We start from the raw sequence: 16,773 nt of genomic DNA, 5'->3' as shown, positions 1-16,773 counted from the left end.
GCTGTAGTGGCACTTTTAGTAGCCTTTAATAGAACAACAATGTACTGTGGCGGGTGAATATATTAAACAACCATCAATATATAAAAAGCATGATGTCCAGAGTCTTAGTAATAATTATAATTGTATTGAACATTTTGATTAGCTTCTTAGGTAATGTCTTGAATGTCAACTAAAGTTGCCATTCCCTCTAATCACACAACATTGTGCAAAGTGAGCAGAAGGTGAGTTGAGCCTGCGCCTTTAAGAAAGAAAAGACGTCACGTCATCACGTAAGTACGTCACCACGTAAGGTCGCTTGTTGGCGAGCGGGAATTTCAGACATTGAAAGCAACGGGAGAAAGAGGTGAGAGCCACAACAACATTGGAAACGAGATTAAAAACTTGATAGCACTTGATTTAACGGTTTTATTTCGTCTCACTATGAATGTTCTTTGAAAGTGTGAACTGAATTGCAGTCGTATAATTGATCTTATAGATGTACGGCAGTGTATATCCCGAGCGAATACATTTACGGTTACATAATAACACCTATGTCCAGTGCTCAGTGTGTGTATGCGGCACCTCAGTAATGATCTTTTCTGATACTGATATTTGTAACCGAGTAAATTCCTCGTCAAGTTTCATAATTGTGCTGATTTTATATAATGTAATTCACTTACTGCTTAGGCCAGCTTGGATAACTCCCTGCCCTCCGCCACGATTTAAAAAAACAGCATCCTAAATCAGCCCTCGATATTTTAATGTTGAAATGAGTTAATATCAGCATCCTTTATGCCAGAAACCTAGGTTTGATCTCCAGTGTGTGAATAAGCATGCAAGACAAAATGACATCCTGCATATTGAAGATGTCTTGGTGAAAACAAACAAAAACATCCAGTATTTTGTCCTGCAAACATCTGTCAGTCTTCCAGCCATGCTAAACAATAAGGTTATAACTGGGTTCTTCATGGAGGTTTTGGTGAAGTGCAAAATGTATAGGAGAGCCTGAATTAACTTTGTTTTGACATGCAGATCCATCCACCAAAATGGCAATGAGGAGTGACGTCACAGTGGAGGCAGAAGTGGAGGAGGAGAACTTCGGGCCGCAGCCCTTAAGCAGACTGGAGGTATCCTTATATTGATTAGCTGTGTAGCTGGTTGTGTGATTGTAGTATTAAATACTTCTTTAGGGGTTCATCTTTTTATAAGGCACGTTTAAATGTTTTCCTTCCTTGCTTACTGTATGTCTGGTGCAATGACCGCCCATTGCTTTGTTTGTAGTGTAGTGGGATAATTGACTTAAATTAGTGTTTCATATGTGTTAATTCAGTTTTGTTTATAAAGCAAGCATTTGTTTGTATTTACCCCTTTCTGTGAGCTGCTTTAATTTTGAGGTTGCTAAAGCATTTTAGTCAATAGCTTCATGACAAACTCAGAATACTACATACGTCATGTTACCCTGCCTCTGCCTCAAGGTTAATTGTTTCTTAAATTGTATACAGTTGTTGTCTTTTGAATACTTAATCAATGACAGTATTAGTATGCATGGGGTAACCTGAACTTGTACAACTGGATTTGACTGAATACTGTAACCTTGTATAACTCCCAGCCCACCACCATGATTTAAAAAAACAAGCAGTCTAAATCAGCCCTTGATATTTTAGTGCTGAAATTAGTTCATATCGGGATCAACGTGCTTTTACGTCATGGCAGAAATGTAGGTTTTATCTCCAGTGTATGAATAAGCATGCAAGACAAAATGACATCCTGCATGTTGCAGATGTCTTTGGTAAAAACAACAAAAACATCAGACATTTTGTCCTGAAAACATCATCTGTCAGTCTTCCAGCCATGCTAAACAATAAGGTTATAACTGGGTTCTTTATGGAGGTTTTGGTGAAGTGCAAAGCCTAGCCAGCTCACATCCCTAATTCTTTTCTTCATTTGTGAGAGAAGGACTCTGGTTAACCTCTATTTATTTTATATAATAAACATGTTACTTCTTCATCGGTGTATCCTGGGATTTACTGTAGTTAATGCTTTCTTTCTTGATGCAGCAATGTGGCATCAGTGCGGGTGATATAAAGAAGTTGGAGGATGCGGGTTTCCACACGGTGGAGGCAGTTGCCTACGCGCCCAAGAAAGAGTTGCTGAACATTAAAGGAATCAGCGAAGCTAAAGCTGAAAAACTGCTGGTAAACCATCATTACACATCCTTCCACACCGTCCATGTCTATTCTTGTGTGAAAGCTACATTAGTTCAGAGTGGACAACATTGGACTTGTTTAAAGAGACTACCCAGCCAATTATCATTTAGGCAATCTGTGTACATACACTAATTGACATACTTTATAGAACTTTAGTTCCTCCATATTTGCAATTGTTTATACTTGGATTAACATTGACTTTAGGGAACATGAAGTGGAATGTATATCTATTTGATTCTGCATTAGTACATTATTTTGAATGTTTTCCATGGTCTTCCTGGCATATGTGTGCCAAGAGAATCGGAAGTCAAAAGCTGTGCAGTTTCCATAATCCAAATATTGTCCTTGGCTGATTGTTTTACACCAAGTTTCTCACCATTTTTGTGACCACAGGCAGAAGCTGCAAAGCAGGTGCCAATGGGATTTACTACAGCTACAGAATTTCATCAGCGAAGAGCCGAAATTATCCAGATATCCACGGGGTCCAAAGAGCTCGACAAACTGCTACAAGGTGAAAGCTAATGCCAATTTAAACTGTATGTAATTAGTTCTTCCAAGAAAGCCACTGCATTTTGTGTACCAAAATGAATTATGTGCCAATTAGTTGTTCATTGCCTTGAAGACACACTAAATATATAACCCACTTTTAAATATTGTCTTCACTAAGCAAGTAAGGTTTGTTTGTGGCTGTAAAGGTCCCATTTGCAGAGCATTTAACTGTGCAAATATAACATTTGAAAGGATCTGCAAATCAGTGACTAGTAGGGAGAGGAATGCTTAATAAAAAAATAAGTGCTCTTCAGGGTTTTGGAGATTTTCCGTCACTCTGGTTCGTTCTTTGCTCACCCTCACCTCAGTGGTGAGTGGTGCTATAATAGTCTTTGTGGATAGTTGTATTCTGTGAGAGTCGCACCCACCTGAAAGCCACCTTTAAGAAGGGGGCATCTATTTGGCTGGAGGATCTGGAGAATATAACCAGCAATACCTTGACTTTTGCCAAGGCTCTCAAAATATTCAAAAATTGAATTATTGCAATTTCAGATAAACACATTAAATGTTGTAACCTATGTGATCACAATGATTATGAATATTGGTTCATTCTGCCAAAAGTAAAGTACATTATGGCCTTTTTGTCATTAGCTATTCTTTTAATCTGAGTTTCTTTCTTACTTTAAGGGGGAATAGAAACTGGCTCCATCACAGAGATGTTTGGGGAATTTCGAACAGGAAAGACACAGCTTTGCCACACTCTAGCAGTAACTTGTCAGGTAAATTAATAAGATAAATTACACTTTCATAAGATATTGGCTGGTGGAAAAAATATCATCATTCATGTTAAACCTGTGAGTCATTCTGTCCATCCTATTGACTGTAAAGTAACAAGAACAACAAGAAAAATCACTGGCCTTCACACACAAACACAATTATACAGCTCTAGAAAAAATTAAGAGCCCAATGCAAAATGATCAGTTTTACTATTTATAGGTATGTGTTTGGGTAAAATGAACATTTGTGTTTTATTCTATAAACTACTGACAACATTTCTCTCAAATTCCAAATAAAAATATGAATGGAATGGAATGGCTGCCATACATGTAGAGATGCTGATTTAAGAAAAATCTGTAGTGGTCTCTTAATGTTTTCCAGAGCTGTGTATTCGAACAACAGATGTGGGACCCTATTAAAACTTTGTACTGTAGACCATCTTTTGCTTTCGTCACTTATGTTTTTAAAGAGGCAAACATGGAAGAAAAAAAAAGCTTTGAAAAATTATTCCAAGCATGCAAGTAATTGTGTCTCTCTTCCCCTCATCTCTTAGTTGCCAATTGACCAAGGTGGCGGAGAGGGAAAAGCCATGTACATCGACACGGAAGGGACTTTCCGTCCGGAGAGGCTGCTAGCTGTTGCAGAAAGGTGAGGGTTGTCTGAAATGGGTATCTCTGTAGTATGTAGACTTTACTTTAGTTTCCTTGGTTGGCAGAGGCTCCTTTTCTTCATTCACTGTCCAATGTATCATTCGTTATTCACAACATGGATATAACTAACTGGTTAGAATTGAGATTAATACTTGACCATTCATACAGCAAACCAGAATACAAGATCTCTCATTGTCACCAGTGAGGGGATTAGTCATATTTCACATGGGACAGCTCATAAACTGGCCCCATAATCGGTTCTCTTGACTTGGTTCCAGTTAGTCTACAAAGTTTTTCACCCCAATGCCATTTGAAATGAGAGCTAACACAAGAAGATACTTTAATAATTCCCAACTTTTCCTGGAACTGTGGTCATCCAGTAGTGGTTTGGAAGTTGCCCAATAAGGATTGCACCAGTGACATTCCTCTCTGAATTTCTCAGACACCTCCTCAGCAGAGCCGCCCATTCCTTTTAGTTGTAATTGAATTAGACTCAAACGGAGACCCGGCTGATGCTGGGGAGAGCGTGCCCTGCAGAGCAGAGACCTCTTTATCAGCATCTGTATCTGTGCGTGTGCTGTGGTGATTTGGTTTTTCCTCGAGGCCTGTAAGATGCATTTTGTTCTTGTTGTGCAGACATGTAAATTCCCTCTAATGTGGGGCTTTGGTGAATTCGCACTCCCACAGCAATCCCTGGAACTCACTGCCATGCTCTTGAGTTTCTTCTGAAAGTCACATGGAATCCGAATACGGACCTCTTTTGTTTTAAGGCCCATCTTGCAGATTATCATTTTTTTTTATTTGCAGTTTTCATCATAAAACCCCCCAAAAACCTATTGAGTTATACCTAAGGACATTTATATGTAACTGCTCACATTGTTGGTCTACCTCTAAAGAAGTGGTGCTACCGAAATGTCTGGATTTGTGATTTTTGTAATACAAGTGGAGTTCTGTAATTCTGTATAAGCTGGCAAAATGGCTGAACTATTGAAATCTCATTTTGTGGTCTCCTCATTAAATTAATTTCATTCATGCCTGTAGCTACACAAGTTTAGGTGAGGATTGAAAGCTAATGCTGGTACTTTATGCAAGTCTCTTGAACAGGTGATTGTACCTTCAATACTCTTCAGTCATTTGTACTTAGAACCACTTCCTGTCCACTTCTCCTCATTTTGTATTTGATCCAGGAAATTCCTAATTATATTTTAAATGCATGGGGATCATTTTGAGGCTCATGAAATGACTGCTATGCTTTGTAAAAGACCTGTAACTGTGCATGTGTCCTCTGTGCTTCTGGAAGTGTCCAGAATGTGGGCTGGCATTCCACCAGCCAAGGGTTCATCTCAAACCGTTAATATTCCTTCTGTTCCGAAACTGATTTTGCGAGTGCATTGATTTCCAGGTGTAGATCCAGAATATGTTGCTGGGATCACGTATTGTCTGCTGTTAAAGCTATATGTGCTGAAAACATAAATGTAGAGGACTAGTTAAATTGTGCATTGAGCAGTTTAATATTTATATATATACATCAAATTTTTTGTTTTGTTTGTTTTTATGTGATGTGGTTTTTCTCTCGATGAAACCAGAAAATGCATTAAGGAGTCTAGGATATGGGCTGCCTGCTGTTTCACAGGTATTTCCCATTTGCAAGTCTGGCATAGTAAAACTAAATTACTCGTCTCAGTTGTGCTGTAAAGTATAAATTCTCATTCTTTCTCTCCAAAACCTGAGTAAGTGACTGAGTCTTGGCTTAATGCAGAATTTGTTCTGTTAAATGATTAACTTTGGATTTGGATTTCTTCTCTGTATGAATGTGATACAAATGTATAATGCTGATTTATTGAAGATTTAAAATAAGCTTGCAATGAATTCCAGCATCCTGAAATTCCCACAAACTCTTTTGTTAATAGTTTTGTGAAAGATATAAAATACTGAATGGTGTTGTGTACCGCACATTCGCACAATATGGTATTCCATTTTTATATTTTTGTATTTCTCCCCCGATCATCAGAATGATTTATTTGGCAGTAAATGTAGGCATTAAGTTCATGTGGTGCCTTTGTAGTGTCTAGCAAGTCTGATTGCCTGCTATAAAACTTCAGCCGAGGTCTGAGTCCAGGGCAGTTGTTGCGTGACTGTGGGACAGAAGAACAGCAGCCATATGTTTAAAGAGGCACCTGTGAATGCACAACCTGGTCAGATGTCACTTCTGTGACCTTAAAACTGCCCTTATTCAGACTTCAGGAATTATATTATTCAGAATTCAGGATTATATTTTGTTCATGGATTTATATGAGGCACAGTTTAACTGTATAGAATAAGTGGTTCATCTTTCATCAAAAAAATGTTGGTCTGGCATAACTTTAAACTTAATTCTTCAGCACGCAGAGCACAGAAGTAAGTAAAAGCACTTATACTTTGTGTGCATATTTAAGGTTATTAGACTTTTTGTTACTGGATTCATGAGGCACAGTTTAAGTGTATAGAATAAGTGTTTCACCAGTACTGTAGCAATCAACAGTAGTTGTTACTACTTGCATCTGGAGAGAAGCAAGTTAAATGAAAAGCGCATTGTTCAGTGATCTGAAGTCTAGCCCGCTGTCAGTGCAGGTGACAGATTTCCCATTAAGAACATAACTTTACCATTTGTGAAATGGCTTTCTAAGTTGGGGGGGCAAAAAAAGATACTGCGTGATTTCACGCTTCCTTTTGTGTGTTACAGCATGCTCTCCACTTCTCACGATATACCGTTATGAAGTGTTTAAGTGCTCCCGTGCCCCATAGCCAGGCTCCCTCTCCCGCTGTGTTCGTGTGCACTGCGGGACCCCCCCACGCCCCTGTCCTCGGCCCCTTACGCCCTGCAGACATCGCCAAACACTGGCAGCACTCCGACTCTCTCTTGTTACAGGGCTTGGGGGGGGTAGGCTGCGGCCTAAACTGCAGATCTGATTGCACCGTGTACAGGGATTAGTGATTAGTGAGCTCCTGCTCAGATGACCTTCGATATTGTAATGCTTTGTTCTTATTCCACTAATTGTAAAAAAGACTATTTATATTTATATGTACGGTTGGCTTCTCTTTCGTGTAACAGCGCCTAAATATTTAGAATAACGTACTTCTGACTGGCAAGTTTGTCTGTATTTATAGTCTTTCAAAGGTGGACACGGTTCAATCTGCACACAATCCAAATGCAATACTCGCATCACTTCAAGACCGTCAGCCATGGAAATCAATTGGGTTTAAGGCTTCATGCTACAGCACCTAAAAATGTATAATAAAACCTCAATTTCCCCATCATAAACAACCAATGCCACGGATAAGAATGATTTAATTGTTACAAAAATAGTGGCTCTTTTATGATTACAGTGGGACTAGCACAGACCTGGTAACTGCTGTTTAGGTTTCACACTTAAAAGATTTGATAAGTATTGTTTTCAGATCCAGGAAAACCTTGTTTTTCATGAAACTGTTTTTTTTTTTTTTTTGGTGTTGTGCCAAAGATCTGGAAGTTTCTTACTGTCAGATTTACATTTGCCTTAATGTATTCTTATAAACTGCTTAGATACAGATAGTTTGTGTTTATTTTGGAAGTTTAGCATTGAAGAAAATAAATAAAAAGTATTTAGACTCTAGCAGAAATGCAATTTAATTTAAATATTTTTTGATAAAATCAAAGTGGTGATTTTTAAAATGGTTCTCAAAATAGCAGTAAAATTACATGTGCTCAAACTTCGAAAAGATGTTTGTCGTTTATTTTACAAATTATCTTAAAATGACGGTAAAGGAGTGCAGAGGTCAGTTGTAATTATTCCACCATGTACAACTTCTTAAAACTTTTAAAAACGATAACTTCTTTCACAAGCACACTGATTTTCATTTTGTCCTCCCGTAGGTATGGATTGGTCGGAAGTGATGTCCTTGACAATGTAGCCTATGCCAGAGCCTTCAATACAGACCACCAAACCCAGCTGTTGTACCAAGCCTCTGCAATGATGGCAGAATCAAGGTAACCTTTCTTGTCAATCTTTTCGACTTCCTGTCTGATCCAGAAGTATTGGATACAGCTGAGGGATATCACATGAGTAAATCCATTCGCCTCAAAGTGAAGCACATCCTATTGCATAATATTACTGTAGCGAAAAGCATTCCAGCAATGTTTTTTTGTCTAATCGTTCAGTTATATCTTTTAAGAGCAATAGTTGCTTGTGCAAGTTGGTAATGGATAATATTTGTACAGGATACATGTTTATATAAATCCTTTTTAGTTGTTTTATACTTTTGCCTATACCAGCACCACATAACTGCAACAGAAGCAGTTGCATAAACAAAACACACAAAACAGTGGGTATAAACTGATGGACAATGACTTGGGTTCTGACTGAAAGATTATGATTGCTACACAAAGATCTTTTTTATGCAGCATAATTGCAGGCCACTACAGAGTTTGGTTTTGCGAATGCAGCCCATTAATCAATAAATGTGAGCACATTACAGCTGGAGCAGTCTATAAATCTCTGGTCATAGCACCATGAAAACCACGCAAACAACCCACGGAGCTGGGCTGTCATTTCCATGTGTCCAAACCGCCCCTCTTTGGGAGTTCTACCAAATTATCGTTCATTAAGATTCTTCAGGAATATCAGTTTCCTCTAAAAGGCTAAAACTGTTTAACTTAACTAGCAGACTCTGGAGTTGAAAACCTAAATAATTCAACATCTCGTGCAGCTTTTGCATAGAACTTTCTAAACAGGGGAATTCAAACCCTGAAAAGATAAACTGTTAATTGCATCCATGTAATGAGCTGTGGGGTCTGCCAGGGATCATTAGATAAAGCTGGGAGATAGATGGTGTAGCCAGGGTTGTATGTAATCAGAACAGTCAGCTTGGCCTTCAGGGAACGGGACAGTAATCCTGGTTACAAGCTAACTGCTTGCTGTTTCCCTGCCTTTGTTTGTAATGTAAAACAGTGTAAAACAGTGAGGGGTGTTCTAACACTTACAATGTTTGCGATTGGATAGATTGTGTCTATCTTTGTGCATCTCTAACAAGCATCACTTTTTTCAGGAATGAGTCTCTCTCTCTCTCTCTCATTTGTATGGCCCCTCTGAAGAAATGTGGTTATCCTACCTGTGAAGCTTTTGTAAAGAAATGAGAAATGGATTGTTTGCAATTTAAGTTAAAATAAATAAGCCTGATGCTATTAATATAATCAGGATTTTCTTTTTTTCTTTTTGTTGTTGTAGGTATGCTTTGCTAATCGTGGACAGTGCTACAGCGCTCTACAGGACAGATTATTCTGGCAGAGGGGAGCTGTCTGCCAGACAGGGGCACCTGGGAAGGTTTCTTCGTATGTTGTTGCGGCTGGCAGATGAGGTAGTGCACCTGTCCGGATAAATTGTAACCACTGTTTTTAGAGCACACCTGTGTGAGGGGAAAATAACACTTCCAGATGTTCTTTCCTTATAGGATCTATTGAACTACTTTGCTTGAATGTCTGTGTACACCTGTTTGTCGTGTCTATATGAATGTTTTCCAATACCAGAACTAAACCTGCCCCAAGAGTCGCGCACTGCCCCTGAAATGTGAAATTCTAGTGCTCGAGTTAAGTGTAAACCACATGTAGCTGAATGTAAACTATTCAAAAATGTATTAATTAAACATTTTATACATTTTATACTTCGCACTGTAGTTACTGAAAGTTACTTCAAACAAGATATTTTCCTAAAATCGGTAAAATACTTGAGTTGTTTGTATTGGTTCATATAGCCCCAAAGCTGATGGGTCAGTATTAATGTTGTAATCCAAAAGCAATGTAGAAAGATCGGCAAAACACACAGGCTATTCATTGATTTGTGAACTTGTTTTCAATATGGAGAAAGAAGTTCTAAAGACAGGCAGTAAAGTTGCTTCAAGCGTAGGATGTGGTGTAAGCAGATAGTTACCAAAATCTGTTTTTACTTTAGTAAAGCCGTTGCTCTAGTGTGGCTTTTTCTTTGTTCAAAACTTCTTTTGTGTGCACATCAAGAGGCCTGGCTGTCCCTGCCTTGGTACTCCAACACAATGAGTCTGAAGTGTGAGGTAGTGTCTTTGATCTTCAAGTAAGCAAAACTACTTTTTTGGTTTCGATCCAGTATAGACGACCTTCTGCCAATCCCAATCAAAGGGTTTGCATCATGTTATTTGTGTTTTAATTAAATAGACCACCATAAGAGTTTATTTTTCTGTGCAGCATTGTGTGGTTTTGAAAAATGTCCTCTTTTTTAATCATCTTCTTATTCTTTTGTAATTTACGGGAAGTTGGTTTCTGAACGTACGGAAATGCCCAGTGTAGCTTATGGGTACAGCCAAAGTATGTGCCACACTGTGGAGCATTAAAATAGCCTGACCGCACATTTGTCGCTGACATCTGGGCAGGATGCATCTTACTTTTACATTGTGATTTAGATCACAATTAAGGACTGAAAACCGTTTCATTGAGGGCCCAACTTGGCCAGTTTGGTTTAGTGTAGACCATTCAGGTGCAACAGCAGCTCTTCAGCGCTATCTGACAGCCGGACAAAAGCAGTCGAAAAGTCCCAAATTGTAATCGGGGACATTTATGTGTACCAGATACAGGACACTTGCATGGTTCATGGCTGTGGTGTTCAGTACAGTGTAGACCAGTGCTGCCCAAACTCAATCCTCAAGGGCATCTATCCAACAGGTTTTATAGGTAACCTTTAATTATCAATTTCTTAACACCTGGAACCATTTCAATGTGATCAATTAAGCAGGTGATTTGTGAAATGAAGTTATGTAGAGATTTGGTATAAAGAAAATGAACTACCCTTTTTAACCCTCAATGACCATTATTCCCTTAATTGAACAAGTTAATTGCTTAATTGATCAATAACTTCCATATGGTCCCAGTCTGTTGAAATTAGTGATAGGATAGGGGCAGCTGTTGAGTTGAAGGCACAATTTTGTATTTTTCACATCCACATTGAGTATTTGAAAACATGAGATTAGGAACACCTGATCTTTAAATGAAATTGCTATGATTCCTTATTGAATTGATGTAACGTGTTCAATCCACTTTAATCAGTGTAGATGAAAGGGAGCAGGCAGGTTAATGAATTATTTTTAAGCCTTGACACTATTGGGACATGGATTGTGTATGTGTGTGATTCAGAAGGTAAATGGGCAAGACGAAAGATGCCAGCATCCCTGTGGAATGCTTTAGACATCTTGTAAATCCATGCCTCGACCGTGTGATTGCTGTGTGGTGCAGTTGATGAAATCCTTACAATGTGTAAGTAATTAATCTATGTCAAAGGTTAATCTGCAACATACTTGCTTATATGGTGGTCAGGCGATATATATTTATGAATCATCTCATAGCAGCAGCAACAAAGAAAATGCTTCTTGTTATCCACTGGCTCTCCGTTTGGATGTATAGGACTAGTTTTACATCTGTACTTTCTACTTGCATTTCCACATGGCTGTGTGTTGCTATTACTTTGGTGATTGATTGCTTATGCTAAGTCTATCCTAAGAAAAGTGCTCGCATAAAAAAATTGGGGGGAAAAGCATGATGATGGTAAGGGATTGTAATGGAGAAGCAAATGAATGTGGCCTTTAATTAAGACTTAATTTCCTCATATTAAGCATTAAGGAATATTTTGAAACCACCATGCCTGTCCTGAAATTCAGAATTCCTGTATTGAAATGTTACTGAGCAAATGAATGTTAAGCAGCATGGTTTACTTGGGTGTTTTATTTTTTTAAACAGTTGAAATTGGAAAAAAAAAAAAAAAAAGTTACACAAACCCTCAAAAATTGTTTTACTGTGTCACAATTTTTAAACGTCTTTGGTTTCATTTGATTTTGGCAGAATGGTCAATTAAGGTCAGTGAAGGCTCAATTATGCAGAGAAACTCAGCAACACCAGGTTATGAAATCAGGTGGTGATTTATGTCCTCTTTTAAGGAATGTTAGTAATTGTTTTGTGTATTATATGGGTTTAATCTTTTTTTAACACTGCCGTTCTTCTCCTGTAGTTTGGTGTTGCTGTGGTGATCTCCAACCAGGTAGTAGCCCAGGTGGATGGAGCTGCCATGTTTTCTGCAGATCCAAAGAAGCCCATTGGAGGAAACATCATCGCCCATGCTTCAACCACAAGGTATTTTCTGCTGTTAGTGTAGTTTGTGATAATTTAATTTATTTGTTATCGCTTTGTGATGAGAGATTTGATGAGCCTGTTTGAAATTGTGAATGGGATGATCATAGAACGAGTTTTGTTTCTGTGATGGTGGAAATTAAGGCCATATGTTCTCAGGCGGCCTTGTTGCAGTTTGGGGTTTGATGTATTCAAATCTGTAAATATTACCAGGTAGGGTGGGTTTCTGCAAATACAGCATGATTTCCCTATGAGTGAGTGACTGCATTCCTCCTATATGGAGAAGAGATTTACAACACCATGGGTCCCAGAAGTTTCTCTCTCGGTGCACTCTGTGCAGTGATGTAGTGTGGCAACCGGGGCTTTCAGAATTGCAAATTCCTAGCAGCTGTGCGAAGTGTGTTCGGTACAATGACGACAATTTTGCAACAAATTGAACACTTCAACCCAGCCAGTGTCAGTGGGTAACCATGATTAGCCAATGTCTAAAGGGAAATTCAATATTTCTTATGTCATTATCTGGGAGCTGTCATGAAACATTTTAAACTTATGAGATTTGTTTTTGGAACCACCCCAATACAGACTGTACTTAAGAAAAGGCCGCGGCGAGACTCGGATATGCAAGATTTACGACTCTCCCTGCCTCCCAGAGGCCGAGGCAATGTTTGCCATCAACGCAGACGGAGTTGGGGATGCAAAGGACTGAGGAGTCAGGCATGTTCCTCTTCATTGCATAAAGGACACAACAACCTTACCACTTCCATTGCTCACTTGCACACTTCTCTTGTGTTCTGTGTACACCTTTTTTATGTATAGAATTTAAAATGGTAGTTCCAGCATCCCAATCTTGAACAAAGTTCCCATATGGTGACATTCAAGCTTCCAAAAAAGAAACAATTTTTACACTTTGGTGCAAAATTGTAATGTTGCTTTACACTCTTAGAGGCAGTACTGTTCTGTTTTTTAGAGGACAGTGATTGATTTGTTGGAAAATAACCTTTAATTGGTTTTGCAAAAACAACTTCCCTGCATTGTTCATGTTGGATTGGCTACTTGAACACAGATCTATTTTCTCCTTTGAGCAGTGCAAGTGCATCTGTTTTTGTTTGTATTTCTTGTGGGTGTTGTGATGTACAGTTTTTTTTTTTTTTTGTCCCTTTTTGTCTATCCTTACCTTCCATAATTTCCTTCTGTATATAAGATGTACCCTATTAAATTTATTTTAAAACCCTTGGATGTGGGGTTTTGGTATTTTGTTCATCAATAAAATCATGAATGCCAGGCAATGTGGCATCACTCCATATCTTCTATGGCAACCTATAAGGTCATTTTCTGTGGTTTTCTTAAGATTGTAGGTGGTGCTTTTGAAGGGAGTGTGCTTTTTTTTTTAACCTGCTTTAGATCATCCAGATGCTTCCAGAGTGATGTGCAGAAGAGCTGTCACCATCAACCGGGTCCCATGAGCAATATTATTTTACTCTTAATTGCTGTACCCCTTTTGGTCCAAGTTTCCCACTACTTACACACAACTCTGAGACATCCTTCAGTTGTGGTCTGTAACATCTGTTGTACAGCCTGCAGGAATTAAGTCACACAGAGATGCACATCTCTCAGTTCATCACTTACCATGGAAAGGAGAAAATTACATCAGATTCTTGTTTAAAGAAATGCATTGGTGTTGTCATGATGTTGTGGAGGGGAGTTGCTGCCTTAAATCATTTCATTTAATATGTTACCAATCATATATAGCATGAGATGGCTTCCTTTATATTTATAGCAGTGTTTGGTCAGTACCAGTATGCATTTGTGGTTTCTGGTAATGACTTGGGCTGGTTTTAACGAAAGTAGGTCTCCCGTTTAGTTGTGTTTCAGGGAGTCTGCCTATATTGAATCATAGTGTTTCATGTCTAGTCACACTGATCTATATTTGATAGTGATTACAGCAAATGGGTGCTCTTGGTTTTATTACTGTACTGTTTTGTCATTTCCACAATTTCTTGCAGTCTTCCTTTCTGTTTGTGGCAAATGAAGGTTACAAAAATGTGAAACATAATGAATATTATAATGAGTAGTTAAATTTGCATGTACCTGACAGAAATGTAAATTTGATTTGGACTATTTATTTATAGATATTTGCCTGTTTGAATGAGTTAAAATTGTCAAATAGCATATGAAATACAAACTATCTTTAACCCAAGTCTCATCTGATTTAACCAGTGTGTTTACTTCCTCCCCTGCTTTCCTCCCAGACTCCTGTTCTCTTCATTTCACTGCCAACAGTGGAACCAGTCCAATGAAAGATGGCATTATTCCATCCCGTCATGGATTTTGCATTTGCAGCCCCCTGGAGGCTCCCCTCACTAACTCTTAGCTTGCAGATAAGTTCGCTTCACAGCTTTTCAGCAGAGTGGGAAGCAATAAATGTAGGAATAGCAGTAGGACTACAAATCACAAGCATTTCAGCTGGAGGGAACAGTAAACTAGTTTAAGGTTTTTTGTAGCATGGATGGTTATTCTGCAGCTAGATGCAGCAGTCCCCAGCATAAATTTACTCAGTTTGTCAGTACACATAGTATCTACTGCTGCTTCTGGCCCTATTCACAAGCACCAACAGCCCTTGACCAAACCATGAGCAACAGGCCTACACCACCTCACTGATTCCAGGGCAACGGACTGTGGACTCGGCACAACTCGCCACCACTGGAGGAACTGGACTCGTGTTTAAAACTCATTAGTATGGGGGGAAAAATAACCTCAACAGTGTTAACATTTTAAATTGGCATGTTTTTATCTTTTTTTGTACAATCGTCATGTTACACGTATTTTGATGTAGTACTTTTGTATATAATAGTCCACATTGCAAATCTGAACTGCCAGCTTTCCCAAAAGCAAGAACTGTTTTAATCTGTTTCACTTTGCCAAAAAATACAACCACAACTTTGTAGTGAGATAAAATTTAAAAAAAAGTGGGAAACATTTTTTTTTACTAGCTTTACAGCTTTCTGTTATTCTCTTTAAACCTTTTTCCAAGCGATTTGAAGATTTACCTGTTGGGTGAGAAATGTATCCTTTGAATTAGGACATGCAGTGTGCAGACCGGGTCACTCACAGGGGCTTGAAAGGTGCTTTGACTAGTTGCCAAAGCAGATGCATGTTTTTTTTCACTGAACATTTCCAAACATGGTGTAACACCAGGTCAACTACAGATCACACCTGTACTTTATACCTTTATATTTGAACTATTATTATTTATAAGTATGTAAAAGGTATTTGTAAAGGTTCTTTAGTACCTCTATGGATAGGGGATAAATGTCTTTTTTGTATGTTTCTGAACTGTAAACCAAATTTCCCATTTGGATAAAATAAAAAGTTGATAAGCAATGCCACAATGTGTGTTTAAATATGCTTCCTATGCTCCCATGCATTTACACACTATTCATATTTCTATTGTGTTACTGTGACTTCTCCTATGCCCCCCTCACTTTAATACACACCTACACTTACTTTTGTATTACTTTTGAAGCATTTTAAAATGCTTCTTGTGTAAACTATAATGCACCCTGGATAAGGGTGTCCACTAAGAAATAAATAATCATAACAATAACAATATGTTGATTTACACTGACATTAAAATATTCCCTTTAGGCAGTTTTCACCATTTATAGTTCCTCATCCCTTGTAAACACTTTACTCTCTAAACTCTGGTTGACCTTACGCATGCATGTACCTTGGTGTTATTGGTTCCTAAAAGGCAGCAGCAAGCCCGGATTTGCAGCAAGGCATGTTTCCCTGTGACCAGGCAGGAAGGTCACCGCAATGTCTAGCTTCTGGGGAAAAAAGCAAAAAAACGAATAAAATGAAAACAATACAGGTATATGAAGCTTCATTCAGCATTTTGTCCCTTTTCTGGTGAACTCAGCCATGAATGCATGAGCCGCTATGTCTGTAGGCCTGCAAAAGAAAAAAAAAAACAGTGCTCTCAAAGTTAATAACAGCATAAATGGGGTTAAAAGAGCCTGACAGAAGGTGAGAGAGCAACAGGGGGAGAAACATGGTCACGCAAAGAAAACAAGCCAAGCTAGAAGAGGGCAGGGTTCTCACGCAGGGCCAAGTCGAGTATCTTGTCATGCAACAGCCACCCTGTCAACATGTATTACTACTGACAGTGGTAATAAGCCCAGGAAGAGAGGCAGGGGGAATGGGCTCTTTCAAGTGGCCAAAACTCCCCTCTGAAAAGACTAGAATTAAAACCGGGAATCAGTTTGTGTGTGATTTATTTTTCTCACAAGTCTTGGCAGTAAACTTGAGTTCCCAGCTTCCAATTGTCCAAACAGAATCTGAAAGTGGGATTTTAAACACCATGGTGTACTGTATGAGTTACATCAGATAATGGTTTTGTTTCATTGTATCCCACCCCCTTTCCTTTAAAAATAAAGAGGCAATCATGCCTTGTTTACTGCATTTTGTACACAGCCTGGATTCTCTCAAGCGATCACTTGTCTTTGCTGGCCCG

At 38.6% G+C, this 16,773-nt stretch overlaps 1 protein-coding gene across 1 annotated transcript; it reads left to right on the top strand.

The window, feature by feature from the left end:
- Positions 1–276: 276 nt before the first annotated feature.
- rad51 (RAD51 recombinase) lies at positions 277–14,457 on the top strand. Its single transcript, XM_066694684.1, has 10 exons — positions 277–343; positions 1,012–1,106; positions 2,037–2,174; positions 2,580–2,697; positions 3,363–3,454; positions 4,006–4,100; positions 7,995–8,108; positions 9,346–9,475; positions 12,142–12,263; positions 12,843–14,457. The coding sequence occupies exons 2-10, from the start codon at positions 1,026–1,028 to the stop codon at positions 12,964–12,966; spliced, it is 1,014 nt and encodes a 337-aa protein (XP_066550781.1). The 5' UTR covers positions 277–343; positions 1,012–1,025; the 3' UTR covers positions 12,967–14,457.
- Positions 14,458–16,773: the final 2,316 nt, after the last annotated feature.

The sequence above is a fragment of the Amia ocellicauda genome, chromosome 21 (assembly GCF_036373705.1).
Source record: "Amia ocellicauda isolate fAmiCal2 chromosome 21, fAmiCal2.hap1, whole genome shotgun sequence".
Taxonomy (NCBI): Eukaryota; Metazoa; Chordata; class Actinopteri; order Amiiformes; family Amiidae; genus Amia; species Amia ocellicauda.
Note: the sequence above shows the minus strand (reverse complement) of the source record. Positions and strands in the feature narration are given on the sequence as shown.